We start from the raw sequence: 12,011 nt of genomic DNA on the forward strand, positions 1-12,011 counted from the left end.
CGGGCGGGCAAGCGCGGGGCCGTCTCGCGTCCTGTCGGCGCCGTGTCTCCCCAGCAGCGCCGCTGCGTCGCCCGCACCCAGAGAGCGCAGGTGTCGCTTCCGCTGCGCTGCCTGATGTCCGGCTTCCAGGGCGGGCAGCGGGAGGCCGCACCGCGTGGTCACCCCGCAGGACCAGCCAGGGCCACGCGCCGCGTCCCCCAGCCCCGCCCCACGGCAGCGCCCCTCGACTCCCAGGCCCCGCCCCGCCCGGGCGACGCCCCGCCCCTCCCCGTCCCCGCCCTCCCCTCCCCGGCCCCGCCCCTTCCCTTCCGGCCCTGCCCCCGCACGGGCTCGGGTGGGCAGCGGGGCCCGGCGGGAGGAAGCCGGGGCCGAGGTCGCGGGCGCTGCCTGCCCGGCGGGACTCGAGCTTCCCAACCCCGCCAACGCGCTCGGACTGCGAGACAGCGCGTGCGCCCCAGAGGTTCCGTCACAGCCGCCCTGAGGAGAGAGCGCGGAGGAGTCCCAGGAGGACCCCGCAGCCGCCACCCAGGACACCCCGGCTCCTGCAGCTCAGGACCCGCGGCTGACCCCCGGCACCTTTGCAGCCTGGTCTCCTAGCAACGCCCAACATGGCCGCTCCGCGAGGGCTCCTGGGGAATGTAGTCTTTTGCATCCAGCTAAGTCGCGCTGAACTACACTTCCCTGGGTGCTCTGCGCGTGCTTCTCGCGTCCTGGCGAGACTCTTGGCCGGAACCCACCTGATGGGTTGGGCTCTCGCGTGTCCTGCTGGGACTTGTAGTTTCTTGCTGGAAGACTCGCTCCCTGGCACCCAGGCTGGGGCAGAGGCGAGACTACAAGTCCCAGGGGGCGCGGCGTGGTCACCAGAAGGGCGGGGGGTACGAACCAGGACCCCGAAGGGCTGCGAGGTGAGTGTGGGGCCCCGGGGCGGGCGAGAGGCTAAGGGGCTCGGCGGGTCTGCTTCTGGGCCGGCGCCTGGGGACGGCCCAGGTGGGGCGGGCGGCCGGCTGGGCCGCCGCGCGCTCGCGTTCCGCTTGCGTTCCCCTGCTCGGGGGAGTGGGCGGAGTTCCGCGTTGCGGGAGCGCAGGGCCCGCGTCCCCAGGGAAAGCAGCCCCCCGGGCGGTCCCCGCGCGGGCGCGGGCTGCGGACAGCGCCGGTGCGGACGCGAGGGCCAGGCTGTCCGGATGTGGCTTTGCGCGCTTCCTCTGGCGAGGCCCCGGCGCGGTGGGCGCCCCGATGGGGAGGAACGCAGCTTCGCGCGCGGGACCCTCCGGGGCGCTACCGGTCCCCGGGCCGGGCTGGGCCCTCTGTCCGCGAGAGACGCCGCGCGGGGTCGTGCCCGGCCGGGAGCGGAGGGCGCGGGGCGTCTCCTGCCTCGCGCGTCCTGGCCCTCGCTGCTTCGCCCACTGTCCGCCTGGCTCTGCTGTCCGGGCTGCCTCTGGGTGGGCTCCGGGTGGTCCAGCGTGCCGGGAGGGGGAAGTTGCAGGGAGGGCCGCGCGGTTCCTGTGCAGCCAGAGCCGATGCATCGGTTTTCCATCAAAGCGCGACAGGAGGCCTTTGCCTGTTGGGGCTGGGAGCGGCTTCCGCGTCTCGGCTGCAGCTGCCAGCCCCTGACCCCTCGTGGGCACCCGTCACCCGTGGGAGCCGTGGGAACGCACAGCTTTCCAGAGCGTTGTAGGAATTCGTTTTGCCCCGCGGTTTATCTTTTTGTCTGGGGTGAGATTTTTGAAACAGGTGGGGCGCGGTGTGGGTTGTCCAGGTGTCACATCAGGTGGATTTGCTCCATCAGCCCCCCCCCCCCCCCAGGAAGGAGCAGAGGTGCCTGGTGCCCCTCCCCCGTGTCTCCCACCCTTTGCTCAGTGCCGGGCCCTGGTTTTGAGAGCTGATCGGGTGGGCTGCTAGCGTTTGTGACCCTGGCGAGTGTGGGATCCGGGCGTTCTTGTCCCTCGGGTGGGGGGAGCCATCCGTCCCTGAGGGGAGGCGACCCAGCCCACGCCTGAGGATGTCACTGCTTCAGGTTCAGAGAAGTTGCAGAGACCAAGTTTTCCCAGAGAACAACTCCACAGCTGCAGGACCCTGCCCCGCCTGCACCCCCCTTGGGGACCCCAGCGCCCCCTGGGCTGTCAGCCTCCAGGCCGGGCGCCTCCCGCGCGCGCGTGTTCACAGTCAGATCGGGTTGGGTCTGAGTGTTGAGGTGCGGGGTGAAGCCGCTGCCTGCACTGCCGGCATCCCATGTGGACCCCAGCTCGAGCCCCCCTGCCAGCCCAGCTTCCCGCTAATGCGCCTGGGCCGGGCCGTCCCTGGCGGGGCCCCAGTGCGGGACCACCCCTCCCCAGGTGCGTTAGCAGGGGCTGTGTCGGCCCGCGCCGCCCCACGATGGCGCAGAGGTTTCTGTGGTTCTGGTTCTTGGGTTCAGCCTCCTGCTCCAGCTGTCATTTCCTGTGTGCGAGCTGAGGTCCTGATTTTTGTTCAAGTTTGTTTATGTATTTATTTTATTTGAATCCAGAGCTACAGAGACAGAGGTCTCATGTCTGCTGGTTCACTCCCTAAGTGCCCACAGCTTCAGGGCTGGGCCAGGCCACAACCAGGAGCCTGGAGCTCCCTCCAGGTCACCCTTGGGTGCAGCAGCGCTCAGATCCGGGTGCCCAACCTTGGGCTTCTGGTGCCTGGGCTGGGTTTGCTGTCCTGACGTGGCCTTGGGGACGCCTCTCAGCACAGAGTGGTCCCTGACCCATGGCGAGTGTGGTCTCTGCGACATTGACTTCCTGTGGGTCTCCAGGGGCCATCTTCGCAGGGTAGAAGGCGGGAGGTGGCCGGGACAGCAGGTGTTGTCACCAGGGGACAGCGGACCTGTGGGGGGAGAGCGGGGCTGTGGGGGGGACAGCGGGGCTGTGGTGGGGAGAGCGGGGCTGTGGGGGGGACAGCGGACCTGTGGGGGGAGAGCGGGGCTGTGGGGGGGACAGCGGGGCTGTGGTGGGGAGAGCGGGGCTGTGGGGGGGACAGCGGGGCTGTGGGGGGGACAGCGGGGCTGTGGGGGGACAGCGGGGCTGTGGGGGGGACAGCGGGGCTGTGGGGGGGACAGCGGGGCTGTGGGGGGGAGAGCGGGGCTGTGGGGGGAGAGCGGGGCTGTGGGGGGAGAGCGGGGCTGTGGGGGGGACAGCGGGGCTGTGGGGGGGAGAGCGGGGCTGTGGGGGGAGAGCGGGGCTGTGGGGGGAGAGCGGGGCTGTGGGGGGGAGAGCGGGGCTGTGGGGGTAGAGCGGGGCTGTGGGGGGGGACAGCGGGGCTGTGGGGGGGTGAGCGGGGCTGTGGGGGGACAGCGGGGCTGTGGTGGGGACAGCGGGGCTGTAGGGAGGAGAGCGGGGCTGTGGGGGGAGAGCGGGGCTGTGGGGGGAGAGCGGGGCTGTAGGGGGGAGAGCGGGGCTGTGGGGGGGACAGCGGGGCTGTGGGGGGAGAGAGGGGCTGTGGGGGGACAGCGGGGCTGTGGGGGGAGAGAGGGGCTGTGGGGGGACAGCGGGGCTGTGGGGGGGAGAGCGGGGCTGTGGGGGGACAGTGGGGCTGTGGGGGGACAGCAGGGCTGTGGTGGGGACAGCGGGTCTGTAGGGAGGAGAGCGGGGCTGTGGGGGGACAGCGGGGCTGTGGGGGTAGACGCTGACGCTTGCAGAGGCCCGAGCTGTGCCAGGCTCCCAGCCCGGCCTCCTGCAGGGTGGGGCCCCTCATGCACGGGCAGTGTGTGAATCCCCACCCGCCTTCCTTTCTGATGTGGGTGCTGGAGTCTGTGTCCACCTTGGCTCAGGGGCCCACAGCCCTTCCCAGACCCCAAGATGGGCCAGCCAGGGACAGGCCGCAGGTGGCGGGAGCGAGTGAGGCAGAGAGAGGCCTCTGGAAGGCCCCGGGCGGCTGACCTCTGTGCAGGCTTCCCCTCTGCTCACCCTTCCCCAGATGCCTGCAGCAGCCGGGCTGGGCCATCAGCGCTCCTTGCCCAGGCCTGCACTGGCTGGAAGCTGCAAGCCAGGGGCTTCCCCATCGGGGGTCCGTGACTTAACCGGCGGGCTGGACGCCCACCCCCAGGCACTGAGATGTTTCTCCAGCCACACCCTGTGGGCAGACAGAAACCTGTTAAAACTGGAGATTCCAGAGTGGTCGTGTGGCCTAGTGGTCGGAGCCCGCGTGGGTCGGTGCCTGGGTTGGGTTCCAGGCTCTGGCTCCTGACTCGTTGCGCCCTGGGGGGCTGCAGGTGATGGCCCCAGTGTGGGGGTCCCACCATCCTCAGCAGACTTGGGTGGAGCTCCTGGCTCCTGGCTTTGGCCCAGCCCAGGCACTGTGGGCGTCCGGGTAGTGACCCAGTGGGTGGAGTTCTCTGCCCATCTGCCTCTCACTGACACAGGTGGGTCAGCGTTGTTAGTGCTGCAGATGCAGTTTGGGGCTGGGTCTCGTGGTCTCCGAGTTCCGCGTTCTTGGGGTTGAGCCCCCCACAAGATGGGGGTGGGTGGCCAGTGTGAGGGGCCTCGCAAGGGCAGGGCATGGTCCGTACCTGGGGGTGACAGGAAGATGTCCACAAGGCCGAGTCCAGTGTCCACATGCGTGTGGTCTACCAGGAGTCCTGTGGGGCCTCTGGTTGCTGGCTGTGGGCTTCACCTCTCGCTTGATCTGCAGGCCTTGGAGCTAGGCATGGTGGCCACAGGCCCGTCCCGTGACCTCTCAGCATAGCTGACCGCTGACCACTGACCGCCCGGGGCGGGGAGGATCTGATGTCTGTAGCTCTCGTCCTGCAGGGGCAGGTAAGGGGCCCCTGCACCTGTGCCCACCCACTGCCCCACAGGCCCAGTCCGCATGGCACTCCCCCCCTCACAGGCCCCGCCTCCTCCTCGCAGGCCCCGCCTCCTCGCGCCCCCTGGCATGGCTCTGTGGTGCCTTGTATTCCTGGCTGGCCTTCTGGTAGGTGTGGCCGGCAAGTCCACCGAAAGCATGGTGAGTGACCGTTGTGGCCCCAGTCGCTGACACGAGTGGGTTAGAACCTCCACGTGGGGTGGTGGGCTTCCCCCAGGGCCTCTCCCTTCAGCCGCGGGAGTACCTGAGCCCCTGCTCCAGGGACGCGAACTGGGTTCACTGTCCTGGACGCAGGGGCCTGGACCGTGCTCAGGGCAGCAGACGCTGGCTCCTCTTCCCGCATGAGTCCCTCTCGACCCTGGGGAAGCTTCTTTCTGCTAAACCTGACTTTTTTTAAAAAAAAAGATTTATTTATTTGAAAGTCTAAGATGCAGAGAGGCAGAGGCAGAGACAGAGAGGTCTTCCATCTGCTGGTTCACTCCCCAAATGGCCACAGCGGCTGGGGCTGCGCCAGGCTGAAGCCAGGAGCTTCTTCCAGGTCTCCCACTTGGGTGCAGGGACCCAAGCACTTGGGCCATCTTCCAGTGGTTTCCCAAAGTGTGTTAGCAGAGAGCTGGATGGGAAGTGGAGCAGCTGGGACTTGAACTGGTGCCCGTATGGGATGCCGGCATCACAGGTTGTGGCTTTACCCGCTGGGCCACAGTTCTGGCCCCTGAACCTGACCTCTTGCCTTGGCCAAGACGGAGTCTCCTCGCCCACGGCTGACCAGAGCCAATGCTGCCTGCGAGTAGCTGTTGTTGGGGCTGGCGGGCAGTGGACCTGAGCTAGGGCTGGGCCCCCTCCCTGGCTGGGCCCCCTCCGATGCCCATCACCATCAGACAGAAGCCAGGTCCTGGGAGCCACAGAGCTGAAGCCTCAGCCAGCCCCGTGGTCACTGGGTGCAGCCCCCCGCCCCTGCTCACAGCACTGCCCACTGGGGTCCCGCCAGGTGGGAGGCCGTGGCTGCAGGCAGCTCTGCCCCAGGCCAGGGAGACCCACATACTGGAGAAAGTCCCTGAGCTCCACCCTCCCCAGGGGACTTTAGAGGGTGGGGCAGGAAGACCCCACCCCGAAGGTTCCCAGGTGAGGCTGGGACACTCCCTGCCCCGTGCTGAGGGCTGCTGGGGGGACACCTCTTCCCTCCCCCGGCACCCGGCCCAGGGCTGAGCACCAGGAACGCCAGCTTCACCAAGACCGGGTCTGTGGGACTCTGGGACGCTTGCGGGTCTTACAGCCCAGCGATGGACGCAGGAATGACCGCCTGTCTCTGCATCCTGCACCCTGGGAGCTGAGGCCAGGGGCTTCCTGCTGGGCCCCCGGGTCAGGCAGAGGTCAAAAGCCTGCTTGAGGAGATGGGTGGGAGGGGCCGACTCCCTCCTGCACCTGCTCACGGCCCACAGGCCGTGTGTGGGGGTGGGGGCCTGAGCCCCAGCCTCCAGTGTGGTCCAGCCTCTGGGTGGACGCAGAGCTGCTGCTTGGACCAGCCCCTGGGGTTGCTCTGGCCCAGCCCTGGAGTCTTGCTGGACAGGCCTCGCCCCCATGCTCCTGGCCACAGGCTCACGAGGAGGGGTGAGGGCCGTGACATGAACACTGTGAGGTGACCAGACCGTCGTCCAGGCTCGCAGGGCCAGCCCAGCCCCCCTCCGTCAGGCAGGCCCTGTGGGTTCTGTCCGGGGCTGAGGTTCTCCCTAGGTCTGTCCTGACGCTGCCTCTGGGCATTGAGATGCCAGCAAGGGGCCCCCTTGGGCGGGCCCACGCTGGAACCTCACAGACGTGTCCCTGTCCCCAGGCCCAGCAGCCCGAGTGTTGTGTGGACGTGGTGGACGTGAACACCAGCTGCCCAGGCACGAGCCTCTGTGGCCCAGGTGAGTCCCAGAGCAGCGGAGGGCTCGGTGGGGCTGTCCTGTCGGGGCCTCTTCTCCCCGGGCTCTGGGCCACCTGGCGGGTGAGGAGCCTGTGCCCTGTGCAGGCTGTGCAGCGTCCATGCCCTCGGCCGCCCTCCCTGCAGCCCCGTCCAGCAGCCTCGGGAGACGGCGCTGGTGGTCACTGCAGTCAGGGGTGGTGGCTCCTGGCGCCTCGTGGGTGTTCACGTCTAGCCAAGGCAGGGAGGCCTTGGTGGGAAGGGGGACGGGGGCAGGGAGCAGCCGGGGGGGGGGATGAGCCCCCCCAGCTCCTCTCACGGCTGCTGCGAGGGCGGGGCTCCCACATCCTCCAGCCGTCCAGTCCTGGCACTGGGCCCTGCGGGTCAGCCAGAGTGCCCGGAATGCATTCGTGTTCTGAATGAGTTCTACAAACTCAGAATACGTAGGAATTCCCAGAAGACCGCTGACCTAAGGGCTCTGCTCTCGCCGCCCGCACAGGCTGCTACCAGCGCTGGAATGCCGACGGCAGTGCCAGCTGCATCCGCTGCAGGAACGCCACTGTGCCGGCCCCCGGTGGCTCCGCGTGCAGAGGCTGTACGTGCCCCGCCCCCTCTCAGGGTTCGCACACCTGGGGAGGGTGAACCCCGGGTCCTGTGTCCATTCGGGATGCCCCACGGGGGTGAGGGCTGCTCTGCCCACGGTCCCCACTCGAGTTGCTGATTCATTTTGTACACGGGGTTCTCGGTGGGTCTGGTGCCTGGCTGGGCCTCCCACGACTCCCCACGACCAGGAGTGCAGGGATGTCCCGGTAAGTCCTGGAGGAAGGGGCATCGTCAGACCCCTGCTGATGTGGCCATGGCAGGGCACGTCCAGGGTCCAGATCAACCTTGGACCCTGGCCAGGAGCTGGTTCATGAGCCAGGCCCAGCAGGGTCCAGAGCCCTGGGGCCAGTGCGCATGGGGGGGCACGTCCATCCCTGCCACACCTCTCAGCCCACTGCCCACATCCTCTGTCCACACCAGCTTCACAGGTGGGCGCTGGCCCCAGACCACGGAACAAGCTGGTCACTGGGACGGAGGCTGCTCTGAGGTCTCTGCTGTCCCGTTCTGGGGGGCAGAACAGAAGCGCCTGCCACGCTGCTGGCCTGGTCCTCGGAGGGTGTGAGCCATCTCCTGGGGAGCCTGTGACGTAGGCAGGGTGCGAGGGCACCAGCCTTCCTCCCTTCACTTCATGCAGGGAGGCTTTAGGCCTGGACGGCCAAAGTGGCCACACAGCAGCAGCGTTTTAGGGTGGGGTCAGTTCAGAGAGGGCCCTGGCTTCCTGCGTCCAGTGCTGGCCAGACAGCAAGGCCCACGCCCCTGGTTCAGCTGGTCCTCCCCAGATCACCTGCCCAGAGGCAAGGCCAGGGCGGCCTGCAGCCTGTCCAGGGCCACAGCAGGGAGGGTCCGGTGTTCCTGGGATGGGACTGGCCAGGGCCGCCGCCTCTAGCACTCTGCCCCAAGCCTTGGAAAAGCCCGAGGCCCCCAGGCCTGAGCCCTGCTGTGCCGGCCACTGTGAAGGTGCAGGGTGGGGGGCCGGGAGCTCTGGGCCATGCCTCCTCAGGGGCCCCTGTTCTCCCGCAGGGGGCCCCCCCGTGGCTGCCTCCCTCTTCCTGGGGACATTCTTTGTCAGCTCGGGCCTCATCCTCTCCGTGGCCGGCTTCTTCTACCTCAAGCGCTCCAGTAAGCTCCCCCGGATCTTCCTCCGAGGAGACAAAGGTACTGCTTTCCTGGGGTGCGGCCCGGGGCAGGAAGGGGCGGGGCTCTTTGGGAGATACTTCCTATGGGGGAGGGCACTGCACAGAGGGCATGGCTGCTGTCCCAGCACCCAGGGCCTTCCTTAAGGGTCCATGCTGCACCTGCTACCCCCTTGGGCCTGGGCCCCCGCCATTCAGAAGTTCCGGGGTTCCAGACACGGGGCCCTGCCCTCTGCGTCCTTGCTGGGCTATGGTCCAGCTAGCAGGGCTGACCCCTCCAGGGCCAGTAGGCAAGGGCCCATCAGAGCCCGAGACCCCTGTCCAGCCTACCTCAGCCAACTCAGGGCACTGTGGGTGGTGGTTGTGATTCCCAAACCCTGAGGGGCAGAGGCTGGACCGCCCAGAGCTGGCGTGGGCAGCTCCATCCCTCTCCCTACTCAGTGTCTCTGCCTCCCTGGAGCCCCAGGGCCTCGCGACAGGGAGAAGCCAAGTTGGCACCATCACCGTGTGCGAGGGAGAAACAGCACCGGTGGCCGGGCCCGGGCAGTGGTGGGCGCAGTTGCTTAGGGTCCAGGGTGACTGTGGCTTCCCCCCAGCAGCCCCAGCCCTGCAGCCTGGCGAAGCTGTAAGTAACCCCCTGTGCTGCGTGGGCCGGGCGGGGCCTCCTGCGCCATGCAGGCCGTCCAGGGCCGCCCAAGCTCTCACGACGCCGCTTCTCCCTTCCAGGCCGCCATGATCCCCACACCACTGTCCTCAGGTAAGGGCTGCTGTCGCGTCTCGGCTTCTTGTCCTGGGCATGGTGCCCACCTGGGGTGTGTGGCGTCTCCAGGTCCTAGCCGCCATCCTGGCATCCCAGGGAGGTGTTCCACGGCCAGCGCCAGGGCCTGGCTCAGTGGATGCCCTACAGCCCCCGCCCTCTGATCAACCCATGTGGCTCCTCTGGTTCTGACGCAGCCTCCCGGGGCGTCTGGAGCAGGAGGAAACAGCACCTCCACAAGCTTGCGGAGAAGAGACCCTGGTGTGGCTCCACACCTACTGCTCTGAGCCTCTGGCCCTGCTGAGCCCGAGCCGTCCCCGCCTCTGCCCAGCCCAGCTCTGACCCTGTCTGAATGCCCAGGCCGTCCCCGCCTCTGCCCAGCCCAGCTCTGCTCTGTCTCAGCGCCCGGGCCGTCCCCGCCTCTGCCCAGCCCAGCTCTGCTCTGTCTCAGCGCCCGGGCCGTCCCCGCCTCTGCCCAGCCCAGCTCTGACCCTGTCTGAATGCCCAAGCCATCCCCGCCTCTGACCGGCTGGCTCTGCTCTGTCTCAGTGCGGAAGCCACGCTACATCAGGCGGGAGCGGCCCCTGGCCAGGACCACGGACCCTGCTGCCTTCTCGGTGGAGGCCCGCGTCAGCAACGTGTGACCTGGAGCCATCTGAGACAAGCCCAGCACTGGCGTCCATGTGCCTCCTGCTGACAGGTGCTGAGTGCAGCCATGCCCAGCCGTGCTACTTGGCCTGAACGCGCTGGGAGTGAGTGGTCTGGCCCTCTGGGAGCCCAGGGCAGGCTGCACTCCTCCAGCTCCTCCCCGCCAGCAGGGAGGATGTGGCCTGGGAACCAGCTGCCCGACAGATGCCCTCCCACTCTTGCTGTGGCCGTCTCAAACCCGCGACCACACGTTTCTGGGAGTCACGGAGTTGAGCTGCCTGGGTTGATTGGCATCTTAATGAGCGGAAAGTCTTCCACGATGCGGGGGGGCTAGAGGCGTGGTGGACGCTCGTCCACCCCAAAGCAGGCGCTGGCCTGTGCACATCAGCCTGAGGCTGTTGGAGCCCGTGTCCAAAGCACCCAAAGACACGTTCAGCCTCAGGGCCTGTAGGTTGGTGGTCTTTTGGCCGTGAGGTGTTCAGCCCAGACCTGGTGGCAGCAGCCAGAGTTCCTGCAGAGGACGGAGCCTTCAACGCTGCCTTCCGGGCACTGGACTGGGTGCTGGCCACTGGCATTGTGTCCCTTAGGGGTCAGGGCCCCCACACCGTACGCACCACCATACCCTGTGTCCACCACCTGCTCACCCAGCAGTGGGGAGGGGGCGCCATTTAAGGTTGGCGTCAGGCAGACTGGAGCCGCCCTCTCCTCACGGCTCCCAGGATCACCTGTTCCCAGGACCCCTCCCCAGATGCAGCCCCTCAGGCCGTTATCCTTAGGGGAGGGCGGCTAGCAGAGCCCTCAGCCCCGTGCGGGCACCACCACCCTCTCTGGCCCTTTTTGTGAGAAGGGGGCCTGGGGCCGGCACGGCCGGGGCTTGCAGCCCAGCTTCCTGCTACACTCGCTGTGGGAGGCAGCAGTGATGGTCCGTGCTCAGCCCCTGCCTTCAGCTGGGCACTCGGGAGTGACCCAGCGACGGGAGCCGCGACCCCGGCGCGGGCGGATGGGAGCCCCTGCCTGGCAGATGCAGGTTTGTGCTTCCAGTTGGCCCCACGTGAGCACCTGGCCTGGTGCACACAGAATGAGGGCGGCCCACCCCCAGGGAGTCGTGAGGCCCCCGTGACTGGTCCACCTTTTATTTTAAAAAGAGATTTATTTACTGAAAGTCACAGAGAGCTTCCATCTGCTGGTTCACTCCCCAGATGGCTGCAATGGCCTGGGCCAGGTTGAAGCCAGGAGCCCAGAGCTTCTTCTGGGCCTCCCCTGCTGCTTCCCCAGGCCACCCGTGGGAAGCTGGGGGCAGCCTGGACTGCAGCCGGCACTGACGGCACAGGGTCCCAGAGAGCAGCCCAGAGCACTGCACCGCCCACCTGCCCCTCACTGTTTCAATTTACTGAATTTGGAGACAGCTCCCACCCGCTGGTTCACTCACCGGATCCCGCAGCAGCTGGGGCTCGGCTCTGTCCATGTCCCCACGTGGCGTCGTCGCCTGCTGCGCCCAGGGTGTCGTTAGCAGGAAGCTGGAGTGGAGAGTGGAGAGGGACCTGGACCGAGGACTCGGATCGGGGACGCGGGCAGCCTGCGGCGGCGCAGCAAGAGGTGTGCAGTTCCCCGTCTGAAGAGGGCTCGTGAGGACTCAGTAGCCTGCACACGGGCACACGCCCACACGCTCTGGCTGCCGCCCGGCAGGCCCCAGTGCCCTGTCACCACGGGAGTGGAGGAGGGCGGGGCAGGCCTCAGTGCATTCCTCAGCCCCAGCGCTGCCCCAGGGCACTGACTGTCCACTGAGGAGCTCGGTGACCTCAGAGCTCGGCTATTCCCACGAACCTCGGGACAATGTTCCCAGCGCTCCGGGGACCCGGGGCCTTCCTGGAGGCAGCACCTGACCCGGAGTCACCAGGGTCATGGGAGCAAGGCCCCGCCCCCTCCCTGGGACCCCCCCCCCCCCACCATGGAACAGGCAGGGGAGCCTCTTTCGGAATCCCAGTTCCCTCAGGGTGTCCTTCCCCAGCCTGCTTCTGCCTCCTGGGAGTCGCGACATCTGCAGCTCCACTCAGTGTGTGCCCCCACAGGCCCACGTGTGGGGTCCCCAGCTGAGTCGGGCCACTCTCGTGCGGGGGCCGCCATGCCTGGTGGAGCAGAGCAACCC

The 12,011-nt window shown here is 67.9% G+C and overlaps 1 protein-coding gene and 1 long non-coding RNA gene across 13 annotated transcripts; one reads left to right on the forward strand and one right to left on the reverse strand.

The window, feature by feature from the left end:
• Positions 1–298: 298 nt before the first annotated feature.
• On the forward strand, positions 299–10,124 carry C7H1orf159 (chromosome 7 C1orf159 homolog). 10 transcript variants are annotated; one of them, XM_070079429.1, is made up of 8 exons: positions 892–905; positions 4,651–4,775; positions 4,849–4,965; positions 6,653–6,728; positions 7,224–7,319; positions 8,348–8,482; positions 9,187–9,217; positions 9,767–10,124. In XM_070079429.1, exons 2-8 carry the CDS (start codon positions 4,746–4,748, stop codon positions 9,912–9,914), a joined length of 633 nt encoding a protein of 210 aa, XP_069935530.1. In that variant the 5' UTR covers positions 892–905; positions 4,651–4,745; the 3' UTR covers positions 9,915–10,124. The 10 variants fall into 10 exon arrangements, with proteins under 10 accessions (XP_051695472.1, XP_051695470.1, XP_051695469.1 ...); XM_070079431.1 differs by lacking the exon at positions 892–905 and adding an exon at positions 9,057–9,085 and having other exon boundaries at positions 4,869–4,965; XM_051839516.2 differs by lacking the exon at positions 892–905 and adding an exon at positions 9,060–9,085 and having other exon boundaries at positions 4,869–4,965.
• On the reverse strand, positions 2,460–11,434 carry LOC127488852 (uncharacterized). 3 transcript variants are annotated; one of them, XR_007916717.2, is made up of 4 exons: positions 11,295–11,427; positions 5,069–5,211; positions 4,529–4,763; positions 2,460–2,847 (listed from the first exon to the last, which is right to left on the reverse strand). It is a non-coding gene; the product is annotated as an uncharacterized lncRNA (long non-coding RNA). The 3 variants fall into 3 exon arrangements; XR_007916715.2 differs by lacking the exon at positions 5,069–5,211 and having other exon boundaries at positions 11,295–11,434; XR_007916716.2 differs by lacking the exon at positions 5,069–5,211 and having other exon boundaries at positions 3,927–4,763; positions 11,295–11,434.
• Positions 11,435–12,011: the final 577 nt, after the last annotated feature.

This window comes from Oryctolagus cuniculus, chromosome 7 (assembly GCF_964237555.1).
Source record: "Oryctolagus cuniculus chromosome 7, mOryCun1.1, whole genome shotgun sequence".
Classification (NCBI taxonomy): domain Eukaryota; kingdom Metazoa; phylum Chordata; class Mammalia; order Lagomorpha; family Leporidae; genus Oryctolagus; species Oryctolagus cuniculus.